Source organism: Pelobates fuscus, chromosome 9 (genome assembly GCF_036172605.1).
Source record: "Pelobates fuscus isolate aPelFus1 chromosome 9, aPelFus1.pri, whole genome shotgun sequence".
NCBI lineage: Eukaryota > Metazoa > Chordata > Amphibia > Anura > Pelobatidae > Pelobates > Pelobates fuscus.
Window position 1 is genome coordinate 170,363,070 of NC_086325.1, and position 20,553 is coordinate 170,383,622.

The 20,553-nt window shown below is 47.1% G+C and overlaps 1 protein-coding gene across 1 annotated transcript in view; it reads left to right on the forward strand.

Moving 5' to 3' along the window:
* Positions 1–20,553, forward strand: part of LOC134572708 (caM kinase-like vesicle-associated protein) — a 76,985-nt gene that overhangs the window by 33,923 nt on the left and 22,509 nt on the right. The window contains exons 2-3 of the mRNA XM_063431820.1: positions 10,104–10,224; positions 10,315–10,446. Coding sequence (XP_063287890.1) covers positions 10,130–10,224; positions 10,315–10,446 — 227 coding nt within the window. The 5' untranslated portion in view covers positions 10,104–10,129. The remainder of the gene's footprint in view (positions 1–10,103; positions 10,225–10,314; positions 10,447–20,553) is intronic.

Consider the following 20,553-nt stretch of genomic DNA (forward strand, 5'->3'; position numbering starts at 1 on the left):
GCGAGGAACGGAGGCAACAGCTCGCCTGGACGGATACACCACCAAGTCTCTACCTCTCTTAGAGGTAGAGGCCTCAGGTACCCTGACAGTACCCCCCCTCTCAGATACGCCCACCGGGCGGAATGAACCGGGGCGAGATGGGAAGCGGAGGTGAAATGCTCTGCGAAGGCGAGAAGCATGGACGTCCTCCTGAGGTACCCAACTCCTCTCCTCAGGACCATATCCCCTCCAGTTGACCAGATATTGCAATTTTCCTCTTGAAATTCTGGAGTCAATGATGGAGCTGACCTCGTACTCCTCCCGACCCTCCACCTGAACAGGACGAGGCGAGGGGACCTTAGAGGAGAATTTGTTGCAAATGAGGGGTTTCAACAAGGAGACATGAAAAGAGTTAGGAATGCGTAAGGCAGGTGGCAGAGCAAGGCGATACGCAACCGGATTGATACGAGTGAGAACCCTGTAAGGGCCTATGTAGCGAGGAGCAAATTTCATGGACGGAACTTTTAGGCGAATATTCTTAGTACTCAACCATACCCTATCCCCAGGAACAAAAACAGGAGCCGCTCTTCTATGTTTGTCAGCGTGTTTCTTGAACAGCGAGGAACTATGTAATAGAATTTGTCGAGTCTGATCCCATAATTTCTTCAGGTTGGCGACATGATCATCAACCGACGGTATCCCCTGAGAAGAGGAAACCGAAGGAAAAATCGAAGGATGAAAGCCATAGTTCATGAAGAAAGGGCTAGAGCGAGTTGAATCGCAAACAAGGTTATTGTGTGCGAACTCCGCCCAAGGAATCAGACCGACCCAATCGTCCTGGTGTTCGGAAACAAAGCAACGCAGATACTGTTCGATCTTTTGATTAGTACGTTCAGCAGCTCCGTTAGACTGAGGGTGATAGGCAGAGGAAAAGTTCAATTTGATGCCCATTTGAGAACAAAAGGATCTCCAGAAACGTGAGACAAATTGAGAACCTCTATCAGAAACAATCTCTGAAGGAATCCCATGTAGGCGAAAAACTTCTCTCGCAAAAATCTCCGCCAATTCAGGAGAAGTCGGAAGTTTAGGTAATGGCACGAAATGGGCCATCTTAGTAAATCTATCCACCACCGTGAGGATAACAGTCTGTCTTTTGGAAGCAGGCAAATCAACGATAAAGTCTATGGACAAACAGGACCAAGGTTTCTCAGGAATGTCCAAGGGGTGTAACAGGCCACATGGGGATGCATGAGGTAGTTTAGTCTTGGCACAAGTCTCACAAGCTGCGACGAACTCCTCAATATCCTTTCGAAGTGAAGGCCACCAGAAATCCTTGGATATCAGAGAGTATGTCTTGCGAATACCAGGATGACCAGCTATTTTACTTTCATGAAAACATTGTAAGAGCTCCAGTTGAAGTTCAGGAGGAACAAAGTTCCTTCCCTCAGGAGTGTTTCCGGGAGCCAGATGTTGTGACTTCAAGATCTGGTCAAGTAGCGGAGAATGAATTTTGAGACTGGTATTAGCAATAATATTGCATTTGGGTACAATGGAAGACAAAAGTGGTTCAACTGAAGCAGAGGGTTCATATTGGCGAGATAGCGCATCGGCTTTAGAATTCTTTGACCCAGGTCTGTAAGTCAGAACGTAATTGAAATGGGTAAGAAACAACGACCAACGAGCCTGCCTGGAGGACAGACGCTTGGCCTCTCCGATATAGGACAAGTTTTTGTGGTCTGTCAGGATGGTAACAGGATGTAATGTACCTTCCAATAAATGTCTCCATTCTTTCAAAGCCTTGATAACCGCTAGTAATTCTCTGTCACCAATGTCATACCTGCTTTCAGTACCGGTCAATTTTTTAGAGAAAAATCCACATGGATGTAATGGTTTATCAACACCCAACCTTTGAGATAGAACAGCACCTAAACCAGTCTCCGATGCGTCTACCTCGAGCAAAAAAGGCAGAGAAGTGTCAGGGTGAACTAAAATTGGAGCGGAAGCGAAAAGCTCCTTGAGAGTCTTGAACGCAAGGAGAGCTTCAGTAGTCCAATTCTTAGTGTCAGCCCCCTGTTTGGTCATGTTAGTGATAGGTGCAATAATGGAAGAATAGCCCTTAATAAAGCGCCTATAATAATTGGAAAAACCAATAAATCTCTGTATGGCTTTAAGACCTGTGGGTAAAGGCCACTCTAGAATGGATTGGAGCTTATCCGGATCCATCTTAAATCCCTCCCCAGAGATCACATAGCCGAGAAAGGTTACCTGGGTTTGATCAAAGCTACATTTCTCCAACTTGCAGTACAAGCCTTGCTGGAGAAGCTTGTGCAAAACCCTCCTGACTTGCTTGTGATGAATCTCAATGTCACTAGAATGAATGAGTATATCATCTAGGTATACAATGACGCACTCTTGCTGAAATTCCCTAAGAACCTCATTAATCAGATCTTGGAATACTGCTGGCGCATTGCATAACCCAAAAGGCATGACAGTATATTCATAGTGGCCATATCGAGTATTGAATGCCGTCATCCACTCATGTCCCTGCTGGATTCTCACCAAGTTATATGCCCCTCTGAGGTCTAACTTGGTGAAAATTGTAGAGCCCTTCAAACGATCGAAGAGTTCGGTGATCAAGGGAATCGGGTAGGCATTTTTAATGGTTATCTTATTCAAGCCTCGATAATCAATACAAGGTCTCAAAGAACCATCTTTCTTTTTAACAAAAAAAAATCCAGCCCCGGCAGGGGAGGAGGACCTCCTGATGAATCCCTTGTCTAAATTCTCGTGAATATATTCCTCTAGGACTGAGTTCTCCTTTATAGATAATGGGTATACATGACCTCTGGGAGGCATGGTACCAGGGAGTAGGTTAATTTTGCAATCAAAGGACCTGTGTGGGGGTAAGGTATCGGCTTTCTTTTTGTCAAATACTGCCTTTAAATCTAGATACTGAGGCGGAATTTGTGTCTCTGTAGGATTGTCAGAGGTATTCGATGTATTAGTTAATCCAAGAGGTAAGACCTTCCGCAAGCATTTTTCTTGACAATTCTCTCCCCACGAAACTATCTCCCCTGATTCCCAATTAATAATAGGGTTGTGTCTCCTCAGCCAGGAGTACCCCAGAACTATGGGAATAGACGGAGAAGAAATGAGCATCAAGGATATATCCTCTTTATGCAGGATGCCAATAGTCAAGTTAATCGGTATGGTCTCATGAAAAATAACAGGCTCAAGTAACGGTCTACCATCGATGGCCTCGACAGCCAGAGGTGTCTCCTTTAACTGGGATGGAATAGCATGCTTGGCAGCAAAACCCTGATCTATAAAGCTCTCAGCAGCTCCAGAATCGATTAGTGCCATAGTCTTAACTACTCCCTTCTCCCACTTTAAAGAAACGGGTAACACAAGCCTGAGCTCCTTGTAGTTGTGAATAGAGGACAAAGTAGAAACACCCAAGGCCTGTCCTCTAGAGGAACTTAGGTGCGAGCGTTTCCCGAACGATTGGGACAATTTAGGCGTAAATGACCCCTGACTCCACAATACATACATAAACCCTCCCTTCTCCTGTACTGTCTCTCCCTTTCAGTGAGATGAGTACTGCCTATCTGCATAGGTTCAGGAATACGTAAGTCTTCGAACTCAGAGATTTGAAAGATAGGCGCTAGTTTAAAGGAGGGTCTACGGGTCCTATCTCGAGTGTTCTGCCTCTCTCTTAAGCGTTCATCAATACGAGATATAAAAGAAATTAAATCCTCCAAATTTTCAGGGAGTTCTCTAGTAGCGACCTCGTCAAGAATTACATCTGATAACCCATTCAGAAACACATCTATATAAGCCTGTTCGTTCCACTTAACTTCTGCCGCCAAGGATCTGAACTCTAGTGCATAATCCACAAGTGTTCGATTGTCCTGTTTAAGGCGCAACATTAATCTAGCTGCATTGACCTTTCTGCCAGGAGGGTCAAAAGTTCTTCTAAACGCAGCTACAAAGGCATTATAATTATAGACGAGTGGATTATCATTCTCCCATAAAGGATTGGCCCATCTCAAAGCTTTTTCAATGAGCAGAGTAATAATAAATCCAACCTTTGCTCTATCTGTGGGATAAGAGCGGGGTTGTAGTTCGAAATGGATGCTAATCTGGTTTAGAAAGCCACGACACTTCTCCGGTGACCCGCCATAACGTACTGGTGGGGTAATACGGGAAGAAGCACCTACAGTGGCTACCTCTAGACCTGAGACTGCAGGAGAGATAGAAGGAGTACGTGTCTCCTCAGGTGGATTACTAGCACGAGACAAAAGTGCCTGTAGTGCCAAAGCCATCTGATCCATCCTATGTTCCATGGCGTCAAACCTGGGATCCGAAGAACCAAGCTGACTGTTTGTACCTGCAGGATCCATTGGCCCTGTCGTAATGTCAGGATCGGGACAGGGATCCAACACGCAGAGTACAAAGAGTGGAAAGGTACGTATACCGGGCCTTAGAATGGCCGGACTAACGTACCGAGAGTAAAGAATAGTCAGAGGCAAGCCGAGGTCGAGGGAACGAGAAGACAGATAAGCGAGAGACAAGCCGGGTCAAGGGATAACAGAGAAACAGGGTAGTACAACGAGCCGAGTCAAAACCAATAGAGCAAACTAGAATACCAGAGCACTGAGTGACTAGACAAGCTAGAACCACGACAGGGCAATGAGCTGAAGTAAGGAGTAAGCTTAAATACCCTGGCTCTGGATGGAAATCACGCCTCTGACAAGTACCGATTGGGTATCGGACACTTGAGTGACAGATTGCTCGTGCTAGCGTCATGACGTCACGTATTGAGCGTCCTGCTAGAAAAGGACGTGGATTCCTCGCGGCCGGTGTTTAAGTGACTGGATGAACCGCGAGGAACGGAGGCAACAGCTCGCCTGGACGGATACACCACCAAGTCTCTACCTCTCTTAGAGGTAGAGGCCTCAGGTACCCTGACAATTGGGGAGGCTGGGTTAACGTTAAAGCCGAGTAAGTGCCACATAGGTATGGCCGAGGTGCAGTATCTGGGACACCGAGTAGGGTGTGGGCAGCAGAGACCCGAGCCAGCCAAGATTGAGGCCGTAGCAAAGTGGCCTACCCCCAGGACTAAGACTCAAGTGCTGGCGTTTTTAGGGACAGCCGGCTATTACAGGAAGTTTGTCCCCGACTATAGCACCCTGGCCAAACCCCTAACGGACCTGACTAAAAAGAACCTTCCCCGACTGGTTGTCTGGGCCCCAGAGTGTGAGCAGGCATTCCAACAACTCAAGACAGCTCTAACTAATGCTCCTGTACTAACTGCTCCTGATCCAACTAAAAGATTTCTTGTTCACACAGACGCTTCAATGTTTGGATTGGGGGCAGTACTGAGCCAAGTGGGAGCCGATGGCGGAGAACACCCCGTAGCCTACTTAAGCCGCAAGTTGCTGCCTCGGGAAGTGAGCTACGCCGCCATTGAGAAAGAATGCCTGGCCGTGGTGTGGGCCCTTAAAAAGTTACAGCCATATTTGTACGGACAACCTTTTTCCTTACTCACAGATCACAACCCGTTGGTGTGGCTAAACCGTGTGTCTGGAGACAATGCCAGGCTGCTGCGCTGGAGTTTGGCGCTGCAGCCCTTTGACTTTACCATCCATTACCGGCCAGGAAAACAAAACGGTAACGCTGACGGGTTATCCAGACAGACTGAACTCGAGAAGTGATCTGTGAGTACTCTCCCGGACATCCCCAAGCCGATCCGTTGGGATCAGACTGTGTATGCCGGCTTGGTTCTGGGGGAGCATTGTGGCAAACCTAGCCACTTCTGGACTATATTCATTGCAGGTTGTCCGTAGGCTGAATGCATAATATGTAACGTTAAATGTATATGTGTTGTACTATGGCCGTTCGCATGCTGGCAGCCGTACGCTGCCAGCATACAAAGCATTCGTACGACGAAACACGGCTATCCTGGCCGTTCGCCATACGAATGCGGGCTCCCCAGGTCGACCACACATTCACAGGTCGTGTGGCACCAATTAACCGATTGCAACATTGTTGCAATCGGTAATTAAGGGCTCTCCTAGGTGGCCGTCGTTCGGCTACTGACCATGCGGCGGTCGGCCATCTTGGATCCTTTGTCTCTGCAGCGGTGTTCGGTCGTCGAGAGCCTGGAACTGAAAACGGCTACTCAATGATCCGAACACCGCTGGACTTCCAGAGCGTTCGGGAGTTCCGCGTTCGGTACATTATGTTCCCCATACTTATTCGGTACTTTTAAACCGACTTCAATGTTTGAATGTATTCTGTGCGGCGTTCGGTCAATTCAGCTGGGATCAGAGCGGTATTCTCACAAAGTGTGCGCTTCGACCCCAGCTATCTACCGAACGTTCGGTTATCCCAAAGTACCGAATATTGCGTGAAATATGTATTTTAAAGTAAATTGTCAGTTTTGCTGCACGAGGGGATAATCCACTTAATCGTCCATTTTAGTGGGAGTATCCTTCTCGTGCAGCAATGCCTGTTGGGAAAGTCACAATGCATGTTGGGAGAAATCCCCTGGATTATCTGTACGGAAACCCCTTGCATGGGGAACTGCTTAAATATGCCAGCTTGTGAATAAACTGAGTTAGTTGACTCCCAAACTGTGTTTCGTCCGGTTATTGGGAGGATTGGGGATATTGCCGTGCTTTCTACTCTGACTGTGGATTTCCTGAGGATACCAACGGATATCGTGTACTGTTATACTGCATTCCGTTACAGCCCCGAACACAAAGCTCCCTGATTCAGGGTGCACCGGAGAAACCTCTATACTTCCTGGGCTTCGGTATAGAGCCATCCTAATGTGGGCACAGAGCTACATCCGTCACTGCCATCCTAATGTGGGCACAGAGCTACGTCCATCACTGCCATCCTAATGTGGGGACAGAGCTACGTCCGTCACTGCCATCCTAATGTGGGGACAGAGCTAAGTCTGTCGCTGCCATCCAAATGTGGGCACAGAACTACATCCCTCGCTGACACCCTGTGGGCACAGTGCTACATCCGTCACTGCCATTCTAATGTGGGCACAGAGCTACGTCCATCACTGCCATCCTCATGTGGGCACAGAGCTACGTCCGTCACTGCCATCCCAATGTGGGCACAGAGCTTCGTCCCTCGCTGCCATTCTAATGTGGGCACAGAGCTACGTCCATCACTGCCATCCTAATGTGGGCACAGAGCTACGTCCCCCGCTGCCATTCTAATGTGGGCACAGAGCTACTATCCCTTGCTGCCATTCTAATGTGGGCACAGAGCTACATCCATCACTGCCATCCTAATGTGGGCACAGAGCTACTATCCCTCGCTGCCATCCTAATGTGGGCACAGAGCTACTATCCCTCGCTGCCACCCTAATGTGGGCACAGAGCTACGTCCCTCGCTGCCATCCTAATGTGGGCACAGAGCTACATCCCTCGCTGCCATCCTGTGGGCACAGAGCTACATTTTCTCGCTGCCATCCTTATGTGAGCACAGAACTATGTTCCCTCGCTGCCATCCTAATGTGGGCACAGAGCTACATTCCCTCGCTGCCATCCTGTGGGCACAGAGCTACATTCCCTCGCTGCCATCCTAATGTGGGCACAGAGCTACATCCGTCACTGCCATCCTAATGTGGGCACAGAGCTACATTCCCTCGCTGCCATCCTGTGGGCACAGAGCTACATTCCCTTGCTGCCATCCTAATGTGAGCACAGAACTATGTTCCCTCGCTGCCATCCTAATGTGGGCACAGAGCTACATTCCCTCGCTGCCATCCTGTGGGCACAGAGCTACATTTTCTCGCTGCCATCCTTATGTGGGCACAGAACTATGTCCGTCACTGCCATCCTAATGTGGGCACAGAGCTACGTTCCCTTGCTGCCATCCTAATGTGGGCACAGAGCTACATTCCCTCGCTGCCATCCTGTGGGCACAGAGCTACATTCCCTCGCTGCCATCCTAATGTGGGCACAGAACTATGTCCGTCACTGCCATCCTAATGTGGGCACAGAGCTACTATCCCTCATTGCCATCCTAATGTGGGCACAGAGCTACATCCCTCGCTGCCATCCTGTGGGCACAGAGCTACATTTTCTCGCTGCCATCCTTATGTGAGCACAGAACTATGTTCCCTCGCTGCCATCCTAATGTGGGCACAGAGCTACATTCCCTCGCTGCCATCCTGTGGGCACAGAGCTACATTCCCTCGCTGCCATCCTAATGTGGGCACAGAGCTACATCCGTCACTGCCATCCTAATGTGGGCACAGAGCTACATTCCCTCGCTGCCATCCTGTGGGCACAGAGCTACATTCCCTTGCTGCCATCCTAATGTGAGCACAGAACTATGTTCCCTCGCTGCCATCCTAATGTGGGCACAGAGCTACATTCCCTCGCTGCCATCCTGTGGGCACAGAGCTACATTTTCTCGCTGCCATCCTTATGTGGGCACAGAACTATGTCCGTCACTGCCATCCTAATGTGGGCACAGAGCTACGTTCCCTTGCTGCCATCCTAATGTGGGCACAGAGCTACGTTCCCTCACTGCCATCCTGTGGGCACAGAGCTACTATCCCTCGCTGCCATCCTAATGTGGGCATAGAGCTACTATCCCTCGCTGCCATCCTAATGTGGGCACATAGCTATGTTCCCTCGCTGCCATCCTAATGTGGGCACAGAGCTACATTCCCTCGCTGCCATCCTGTGGGCACAGAGCTACATTCCCTCGCTGCCATCCTAATGTGGGCACAGAGCTACATTCCCTCGCTGCCATCCTGTGGGCACAGAGCTACATTCCCTTGCTGCCATCCTAATGTGAGCACAGAACTATGTTCCCTCGCTGCCATCCTAATGTGGGCACAGAGCTACATTCCCTCGCTGCCATCCTGTGGGCACAGAGCTACATTTTCTCGCTGCCATCCTTATGTGGGCACAGAACTATGTCCGTCACTGCCATCCTAATGTGGGCACAGAGCTACGTTCCCTTGCTGCCATCCTAATGTGGGCACAGAGCTACATTCCCTCGCTGCCATCCTGTGGGCACAGAGCTACATTCCCTCGCTGCCATCCTAATGTGGGCACAGAGCTACTATCCCTCGCTGCCATCCTAATGTGGGCACAGAGCTACTATCCCTCGCTGCCATCCTAATGTGGGCACATAGCTACGGCAGTCGCTGCCATCCTGTGCCCAATGTCAGTCATTCGATGGTAGCTTAGCCCCCCACTTTCTAGGCGCTCCTCGGGCAGATGGTGAGGAAGCAGTGCCAGCGTGCGTGTGTTTCTGTGTTTGTAAATTGAACGTTATGTTTGTGTACGCACCCAGCGCACAGTGTTTGTAGATGTAATGTCCAACTCTCCTGTGATTTGCTAATGTAAAAGGATTTAGGGCAATAATATAGGTTACGATGCCCGCCTGGTTGGGGCATGTAAAATGTCTCTTAATGTGTGCTATTTCCCACTAATACTTCATTCGTGCATCGTATCCTTGCAGTGATATCCCGGATATCGATTAGCCGGCCACAATCAGCCATCTGCTTTTTAGATAAAAGCATGGCTCACATTAGCTTTAAATGGCTCGATTCCCCGATCGCTCTGCCCCGGAGATCTTAAAACATCCCAGGTAGCTCTGCTGGCTGCCTAAAGGTACTGGGTCAATAATGTCTGCCTCACAGCGAATAAAGTGGGAGCCAGTCTCCATTAATTAAACATACTGAGAGCTGTGTTCCCAGTGATTATTATAGATCGGCCCATGTGACGCAGTCTGTCTCCTGCGTTGACCCGGTGATTCTGCCCTTTACTCTGACCTCCCTACTGCTCACATTTGTATCCGATCCCAGGGTCTGCCCCTTCCATACTGGTGGCCATTTTATATTTGCCATTTGTGGACTGTCCACAAACAGCTGTGTGTACACATTTCTGGGGTTTTACCTCACTGGATCGTCCATGAATGATACAGAGAGTGATGTCCTAGAATGAAGGTGATGTAAAATAAATGTTATTTAAAAGAGTTTACAGGAAAACTAAAGTTGAAATAAAACGCCAATAAAACACATTGGATACTCGGTCTCCTTCCTCACACACTGTCTTTTTGCCTCTCTCTGATTACAGGCTGTCTCGTGTCTCTGGCGGTGGCCATGCCGTTTGGCTGTATCAGTGCCCGCAATGATAAAACCTATAACTGTTTCTCAGACATCACAGACAAGTATGAGCTCGGGCAGCTCCTGTGCGCGTGAGTATCGCTGCTTTCTCCAAGGGCAGATTGCTCACTGTTTCCTTCTCTCCCAGTAACAATAACAAGCTCTGTCTCTGCTTTTTGTAGGAAGGAGTTCTGTGAGATCTGTCTCGCCCGAGAGATGCAGACAGATCGTCTGTTTGTCTGTAAAAAGTTCTTGAAGAAAGATGGACGGAAAGTGAGGAGAGCAGCGAAAAACGAGATCATGATCCTGAAAATGTGAGTCTCCCATAATAAGAGACTGGGAAAGATTCCCCAACACTCCCCCCCAATACCTCTCCTTTCATCGCAGTCCCCATATACCTCTCCTTTTATTGTTGTCCCCCCAATACTTCTCCATTCATCGCCGTCCCAATATACCTCTCCTTTTATCATCATCCACCAATACCTCTCCCTTCATTGCCGTCCCCCAATACCTCTCTGTGACGAACTGAACCTTGTCACTGGTTCTTGGAGGAGCCTGCTGGCCAGCCTCTTACCCTGTGACTATGGCCTTGCAATAGACCTGGCTAAAATACTTCAAAAAGGCTCTGTTCATGTGAAGTATGTACTTTTGTACACCATAAAGAGAGACCGAGCGTTTGCACTAATTCTCTGGTTTTGGGCATGGGATCATGTGCACGGTCGGTCAAAAATAAGACTTCCAGGAAATTCCTGAACACCTGCTCTGATCTGGGTGATTTTGAATATGTTGGTCACCCAGATCAGAGCTATCAGGGAATGTAACATTTGTGGGGTTTTATGTATTTTTAGGGTACTTTTGGGGTGTTTTTAAAAAAAGTATGTTTTTTTGTGCTTGGAGATAATTGGATTAGAATTAGTACAGTTACTGATCCAATTATCTCCCAGGCAGAGGGGAGGGATTATGTGCTGTATGTGGGAGTGTCGTGCCTTTTAACTTTATTGTTATTGGTCTGTGAAGTTGTAAATCAGTCCCCCCTGTGGGCGTACCCCTTGCATGGGGATTGTCGTATAAGGCCAAGTGTGGCTCCCATTAAACAGATTCGTTTACCCCTTCATGAAGTCTTGGCTCATGTTTGGGGGATTGGAGAACTACATTCACTCTGGGCATTGCTATATCACAATACTCCCCTGAGTAAAATCACTAGCTCTTCTAAGAGCAGCCTGCTTCGCTCTCTGGACTAGGAGAGGCCTACCAAAACCCCAACCAAGCTGCAGCGGTTCGTGGGGTTTACGGTGGTTATGGTGTTCCAGTACAGTGCTTATAGTGCTCGCAAGTATTAGGGAGCAGCGATTGACGGGGGTACCCAGGCAGTCCGTCACTCTCTCCTTTCATCTTCATCACCCAATACATCTCCCTTCACCATGTCCACGAATACCTCTCCTTTCATCATCCCCAATACCTCTCCTTTCATCTCCATCCCCCAATACCACTCCCTTCATCGTCCCTCAATAACTCTCCTTTCATCATCGTTCCCCAATACCTCTCCCTTCATTGTCCCCAATACCTCTCCTTCATCATTGTCCCCAATACCTCTCCCTTCATCATCGTCCCTCCAATACCTCTCCTTTCATTGCCATCCCCAATACCTCTCCCTTCATCGTCCCCCAATACCTCTCCTTTCATAGTTCCTCAATACCTCTCCCTTCATCGTCCCCCAATACCTCTCCTTTCATCGTTCCCCAATACCTCTCCTATCTTCATCATCTCCCAATACCTCTCTGTGACAAACTGCCATTTGCCACTGGGCATGGGAGAGGACTGATTGCTAGCCTCCTGTCCTGTGACTGTGGCCCTGGGATGTATTGCCCTTTAAGAACTGTATTTGGGCATAATGGATTTTTATAATGCTGTTCCTGGCCCTTTAATTACTTTGGAGCAGTGTTGCAACTTGTAAACTGGCACTTCGGATGCAGTCAAAGTGCCGAAGTGCCGAAGTCGTCGAAGTGGCCGCCATTCGACAAACGAACACGTGGCGGCGGCCATTTTAACTTATTCAAACGCGGTCAGCGGTGTGTGCAGCCAAATCTATGGAACTGTTTTCGGCTACCCAATTGCACGAACACCGCTGGCCCGTACCTTCTACGTTACTTTGACACCGCGGCTGGAGACTAAGTCCCGCTTGAAGATTTGAACGCTCGTCATTTTCTCGGTGTAAATTAGACCGACCGCACAGCCTAAATCCATGGAACTATTTTGGGCATGAAAATGTGCGTGCGGTCGATCAAAAGTGACTTATACCTATCTCCCGAACGGCTGAACGGATTCAAATTATTTTTTATGTTTGTATTTGGAATGTGCTGATTAATAATATGTAGTATTTATTAATATTGGATGTATGGTTTTAGAGTTATGAAAGTTGGGTAAAAAGTATGTTTTAAACTGTACGGATAATTGGGTTACCTCTCAGGCTAAGGGGAGGGAATCTGTGGGATGTAACCATTGTGTGATTGGGTAATGTATAATTGTATGTGGGTATGTGGGTGTTGCATAAAAGCAGAGTGTGTGCCATTAAACCTGAGTTCTTCTTGACCCTCAACACGTAGTCTTGTCTCGTGATTGGAGGGGACAGCTATATTCACACTGGGGATTGCTATGCTCTGCATGCTCCCTTGAGCTTTAATCATTTAGCTCTTTTGAGAGCTTGCTCCTGTTACGCTCTCCTTGGAGGAGAGGTCTTCCCCACACGGTCCTGGATGCTGGAGGTTCATACAGGGTGGAAGGAAGACGGCGAGACTCCAGTTAAGCTACGGCGGTTGTGGAGTCTGCGGTGGTTGTGGTGTCTGCTGCAGTGCTTGGAGTCCTCAGGAAGCGCTAGAAGCATCCGTCAACGGAAGGTGTCCGTTACACTCTCCTTTCATCAACGTCCCCCAAAATCTCTTCTTTTCCTATCTTGCTTTCCAATTCAGCTATTGCAATTAGCTCTCGGCTACTTTGATCTAAAATCAGAAACTCACTGACAATTCTCACTGTAGTAAGTTACCCTGGTAGTCTGCCTCCCCTCCCCTACACTCACAGCCTGCCTCCCCTTCACTCACACTTACAGTCTGCCTCCCCTTCACTCACACTCACAGCCTGCCTCCCCTTCACTCACACTTACAGTCTGCCTCCCCTTCACTCACACTCACAGTCTGCCTCCCCTTTACTCACAGTCTGCCTCCCCTCCCCTTCACTCACAGTCTGCCTCCCCTTCACTCACACTTACAGTCTGCCCCCCCTTCACTCACACTTACAGTCTGCCTTTCCTTCACTCACAGTCTGCCTCCCCTTCACTCACACTCACAGTCTGCCTAATAAGTTGCTGTATGTTGTCTGCTATGATTTGACTGTTTGTATTTTTAGTTGTCCTTGCGAGGACTTCACTATCACATGGACGGAATAGCCCGTCGACAGCAGTGCCAGCAGGGGGAGTGCCTAGAATGACAGGTAGTCGCCCTGCTGCCTTTAATTAAGTTTAATAAAGTTAATAAACAGTGTAAAATTAAATGATATATATACTTAGATTATATATTGATCCTGAAGAAAGTCCCACAGAGAGGACCGAAACGTTGATCGTGATTTTTAATATGAACAAATAAAGATTGTAACTTTTAAACTCCGTGAGTGCTGCTACCTCTTTGGATATTTATATATATATACTAAAAAGATTGAGAGCACTCAGTGGATTTTGTAAATCAATAATGTATTAAATATAACGCAAACAAATCAACGTTTCGACCGTCTAGCGGTCTTCATCAAGATCTTGATAAAGACCGCTAGACGGTCGAAACGTTGATTTGTATGCGTTATATTTAATACATTATTGATTTACAAAATCCACTGAGTGCTCTCAATCGTTTTGGTTTATATTCTTGCACGGAGAGGCACCTGGTAATTGTTGGATGTGACTCATTTGTTTGGGAAGAGTGCCAGAAATTGTTGAAATTTATATATATATATATATACATACACTGTCTAAGTGTATTTTAATAATATATATATAATTATATATATATATATATATATATATATATTAATATCAAAATACATGTAGAATGAATGTATTAATTAAATATATAATTGTGTGTGTGTGTGTATATATTTATTTCCTGGCTATATCCATCACAATGATGGGTAGCTCCTCTCTATCCCTTATTAGACAGGAACGAATTAAATAAATGTATAAGTACCTCCTCCTATCCCCTCCTCCCCTCCTCCCCCAGTCTTTTTGTTCGTGTCCTATCCCTATAGGACATGTGTTTTTCCTTGGAACTATTATTTTTCTTTTATGGCTTACCTGGGGATTTGTTCCCCTGGCCCCTAGGGAGTTCAGCCTCTCTTCCATGGGAAGTCTCCAGTACACGGCCCTGCGCAAAGACCCCCTGGAAAGTACCTCTTTAGTGACCAGGGGTCTGGTGCTTGCTGTAACCCAAGGGGTAGCAAGCTGTTATGCCTGGTTCCCTAATGCTGCAGTGACACTAGGGGTAGCAGTGGGCAGGTGAATATGGACCTGGATGGGCCGTGTACCTTGATGGTCTGGACTTCTACCTGTTTCCGGCTTCCCTCTGCCTTTTCCGCCGTCCTTCTAAAGGGGTAAGTCCCTGTGGTTTCTTTCGTTTTCACTTGGCATTCGTTTTTTCGGACGCACATGCGTTCGTATGGTTTACTGCTTGGTTTTGTGTCCGTTCGTGCTTTTAGCCATTCGCCTGAAATTTTGCCGTTCGCATGAATTTTAGCTGTTTGACAGAATTATTTTGTTCATACGAATGGTGGCGTGCGTTCATGCGCATGCCATGTTCTTCTGCTCATTCATCTGATTCACACAGGTGCTTTGTGTGTGACGTCAGACGCCTATTTAATAGCCCCCTGGTTCTCACACTCGTGGGAATGCTGCATTGCTTCCTCCTATCTCCTGCTTGATTCTCATTTTGTCTGCTTTTCATTAGGTAAATGTCTTTTTATTTCTTAAAGTGCTATCCTTCAATTTGTTCTTTCTTGCATTTGGTTCTGCAGATGGATATAGAAGTCTCAAATTCCTCTAATTCTGATTCTTCCCCACCACACAACCTCTGGAAGCGTCTGCTCCCTCTCATGGTGAGATAGGGTCCTTCAGATCCAGACGTGTGTACCAGTTGTTGGCCATTAGGAGATTCCCGTAACAGATGAGTACCTTCCATTTTTAAATAGCCATGTACTACAAAGTCAATAAGGTGACGTAAATTGATGACTGGGCAGTAGTTCCCTGTCTTTTCATGACCACGCATATATTGTTGAAGAATGATGGAGGAGGTATTTGTTGTCTGGGACTTGTGTGCCAGAAGCGGCTGGTGGTGCGGCCTCTCTGCTAACTGGTCCTTCCAAAAACACCCCTGCCAGGTTTAGAGCAAAACACTTGTCTTAACGATGGCTGGGCTTCATTGAGTGTGTTGAAGAGATTCACATGCTTTATGTTAAGTGATAAAAAGCTCACCAAACAATAAACCATTGCCAATGGTCCTAGCTCTCTCTTCCCCAGATCCAAGAGCATGTTGTCAATTTTCAAAAGCGCGGCCTTATGTCGTTCAGTGCTATGAGCTGCGTTTGTGTTATCCAACATACAGATGGCTCTCTGAGCCTATTCCCGCATATAGTTTGGATCCAGTGGGGTGTTGCGTGAGAGCGCAAAATCTGCATAGTATAGGATCTTCGCCAGGGGATCCAACTATGTAGCCTTCAGCCCCTTTTCTATCCCCTTACAAGGGGCTCATCCCATCCGGGCTATGAAGACCACTATAGTGGTATCAAGCTCCGGGGTGACACCTACTTTATCTGGGAGGATCGGATGAGGGCATTCTGTACGAAGGCGTACCTCCTTCTCCAAAGGCTTTCGTAACCAAAATGCTCATTATTGTGAGAGATGATCTGGAAGGCACCATTCAGGAGATCACATGTGTCGTACTGCCTGTGGGTCAAATAGGGGCAAACCCTGGGTGTCAATGAACACATCTTCATCGGTGTTAGGAAGATTGTGATTACCCTTTCTATGTGGGGAATGCTTCACAATGTATTCTTTGACATAATGTGATTCAGTACCCGGCATATCGTGCCAGTCATCTTCATCAGAGGTCGAACCCTCTGCTCGCCATTCGTCCACTATCACCATAGTAGGTGAACTCGGACTAGATCCTTGAGGGGAGCCTTCCCTTTCAATTTCCTGGTTACGGAGCCTGTGCCATTCCAATGTCTTTTAGGAATGACCATGGGTACCCTGGATGTCTCAGAGCCCTCTGCTCCTTCCACATCTTTGTTTTTGGACAGGAGTCGGCCCGTGTTTTCAGGTGGGATGGTACGCACTCTAGAGAGTGCCTTCCCACTGACGCTGTTATTCAGCATTTATCATGCTTTGGAAATCTTGAGTCAGGGTCTGTGATGGTTCAGGCATCATGCCCCAAAGTTCCTGTAATGGCACAATGGGATACCCGTGAGCAATACGTGTGCACCATGTAATGTTGCAGAGTGTCTGACTCCCAGTACAACTGGGTCTCATCCAGAATTTGATTGCAAAATCTATAGTATGCAAAAAATGGTTTGAGTGCCAAATGAGAGGGGTCACCCTCTAACGACCGGTGCCAGTGGTCGTGTGTTTACACAAGGTGTTTTCTCTTGGTAGTATTGGAGACACTGACAGTCTTATAAATAAATAGGGGGGTCACCACTGTATCGTCCTGTAGGATGGGACGGGTACCATGGAGGGGATCAACCTCAACGAAAGCTGCCCGCCAATTGGTCGGGGTGCGTGAATGTGGGGTACAACCCAATTATACAGCGGAGCTGTACCTCTGCGACATCAAGTAACTTTAACATTGTTAACGTATAAGAATAGGCACTCCAGTACGTGGGGGGTACCCCAGCAATAGTAAGGGGATCATCCTTAATATAATGTAGCCACTGGTGGCTGGTAATGATGTCAGGAAGGCTCTGGTAAGGTGTCATATGGTACCCTTGTGTGTATGTGTGTGTATATATATATGTAATATTAAATCCTCCTCTGTTTGCATAGTAGAGTCTCTACTGGCTAGGGTGCATGGGGGTCACCACATCTGTAAGGGGGGTCACCCCTGTTAGAATTTGTTTGCCACGGGAGTGGCCGGTGCATCTCCTGCTTGGGGGTCACCCCTGTTAGTGTTGTTAATAACACCAATGGAAGCACATGAATGCTTGAATGGGGGGTCACCCCGGTAGTGAGGGGGTCACCCCTAGGATCGGTATTCCTCTTGGAATGTATTCAAGTTAAATAGATATATATTAATTTAAAAGGTTGAAGTTTACTCTATTTGGTGCATATACAGAACCAGGTCTGAATGAATTATAAGCAGGCAGTATGCACAGTACATACAGAGAGAGCAGTAATATAGAATCCATTTTCACTGTTTAGTAGATGTGTGAGAAAACGGATTTGCAGCAGACCAGATCGTGGGAATCCCGACCTGGCTATCTAAAGTGGCCGACTTGAATGTCGCGGACTCGCGAGATTTAAGATGGCCGATGTTTGAGTGCAAATTGCCGGAGCGGTCTGTGGTCCTGCTAGCCCTATAAACCACTAAAACAGCGGCGAGATCGATTGGAAGAGTGAAATGGCAGGAGAGCCTGAAAGAACAGGTCCCTGTCTGAGAGCAGGAGTCAGGACAGCAGGGAGATGTAAACAACAGGAGAAATAGAGAATGACTGACTGAGGGAAAGAGGGCAGGACAGGTTGTAGAGGGAGTAGGGAATGATATAAAAATAAATATGATCAAATTCAATGCAGAATAAAAACAATATAAGATAATAAGCTGAGAACAAATTACTCTGACCTGTGCTTAGGCTGGAGCAGCAAAGAAAGAGGAGGAGATACAGGGGGAGGGGCCGTTTATACCCTGTTACAATATGTTTTTTTTTTTTTTACTAAACTTTATTGTTAAATCTGTGCTGCTGGAGTTTAGTAAAGAGAGTTTAATGCAAAATACAAAGCCTCCTGTCATGTTATAAAATTGCATATTGCTCCCCAAAAACTATGGGATCCCAGGTATTGCTCCCCAAAAACTATGGGATCCCACATATTGCTTCCCAAAAATTAAGGGATCCCACGTATTGCTCCACTATAACGATGGTGTGACAGATCCCGTGTCCATGGATTATTGTTTTCTTTTGTTTGGTTCGGTATACGAACACCCCCATACAGACTGAACAACTTGGTTTTGTATACCGACTTATCTACCGAATGGATGGACCACCCAGAACAGTCGTGTGCCGCTCATTGACCTGGCTGACCTCTTTGACACTTTCGAAAACCGCAATCCTCAACGTTCTAATTGGTCGGTTTGGTGGCCGTCGTTCGTATGGTCGAACACGAGGCCGCGACCCTTTTTACATCATGAATGGGGCCAGCAGTGTTTGGTCATCAATTGTATGGAACTAAAATCGGTCACTCGGCTGTGCGAACATCTTCTTCCATCCCCACACATTTGGTTTTATTGGATTCCCGAGAGCGACGTTTGGTAAAAGTAAACTCCCAAACAAGGGGCACAAGACTGACCTTCAGACGAACATATCCATTCGGTATTTCGGATCTTTTGGTATCCTCGAAAGAGACCGACCGCACAGACTGAATCCGTGGAACTCTTTTGGGCAGGCGCCTCATGTGCGGTCAGTCAAAACTATACGTCAGTGGCATTTCGACTATATTCATGGGATCTGAGCATATTTCAAATATGTTGGGCGCTCAGATCCAAACTATTTGGGGATATAATATTTAGGGGGGTACCATACTGTTAATTATGTGTTTTGGGGTGTTTGAGTAATGAATGTCCTGGACCTGAGAGATAATGTAAGTATATGTACTCTTACTGCAGTCTACTCTCAGGTACAGTGGGGAATGCCCCTGGAATGTGTAAGGAGAAACCCCTTGCATGGGGATTTGTATATAAAGCCAGCTGTGGCTCCCATTAAACTCAGTTCAGCTTCACCCTCAACACAGAGCCTCGTCTCGTGCTTGTAGGGAACAGCTATACCTGTTTCTTTACCGCTTGGATTTCTGCTTGGGAACATTTCAGCACCACTCATACTAGGGGGAAAGGACATCTCTGGCGGCGGAAACCCCTGCTCTCACGAGGTGGCCGCCACAGATGGGATCCTTCGAATAGCTCCCCTATAACGATGGGACTCCTCGTATTGTTCCCCTATAACGATGGGACACCTCGTATTGCTCCCCTATAACGATGGGACTCCTCGTATTATTCCCCTATAAGGATGGGACACCTCGTATTGCTCCCCTATAACGATGGGATCCCACATATTGTTCCCCTATAACGATGGGACACCTCGTATTGTTCCCCTATAACGATGGGCCTCCTCGTATTATTCCCCTATAAGGATGGGATACCTCGTATTGCTCCCCTATAACGATGGGATCCCACATATTGCTCCCCTATAATGATGGGATCCCACATATTGCTCCCCTATAATAATGGGATCCCTCGTATTGCTCCCCTATAACGATGGGATTCCTCATATTGCTCCCCTATAAAGATGGGGAGCCCCTCTCCTCTTCTTCAAATACATAAAGGGAATCAACACAGTAAAGGAGGAGACTATATTTAAAAGAAGAAAAACTACCACAACAAGAGGACGTAGTCTTCAATTAGAGGGGTAAAGGTTTAAAAATAATATCAGGAAGTATTACTTTACTGAGAGGGTAGTGGATGCATGGAATAGCCTTCCAGCTGAAGTGGTAGAGGTTAACACAGTAAAGGAGTTTAGGCATGCGTTGGATAGGCATAAGGCTATCCTAACTATAAGATAAGGCCAGGGACTAATGAGAGTATTTAGAATACTGGGCAGACTAGATGGGCCGAATGGTTCTTATCTGCCGTCACATTCTATGTTTCTATTGACCACTTTGCTACCTGGCTAACCTACTTCCTCTATTCTAATATTCCATCCCTAATTCTTAGAGACTTCAATATTCCCATTAACCCACCTCAGCAGCCTCTAAACTACTTTCAATTATGTAACGGAGCTTCCTGTACCCCGGTTGGGTACCTCCGCTGACAGATGCTCTTGGTGCTCACTGACGGCTTCAAGCACTCCACCAGACACCATAAGCACTGCAGACCCCACAACTGCCGCAGCTTGGTTGGAATCTCGCCGTCTCCTACCCACCCTGGACCGAACAGCACCTCAGAGAGAGTTGACTAGTCCGCCACGAGGCTGAAGCCGGGAAACAGTTCCAGAAGAAAGGTAGCAAGAGCCAGGCGTGAGGTTTTATACGAAAACCGTAATAGATAAAATATATCTGGTTCATGATATATTTTTTTTATGTTACGTTTACATTAGGAGGTATTTGTGGATGTGAGTAGATCCTACCC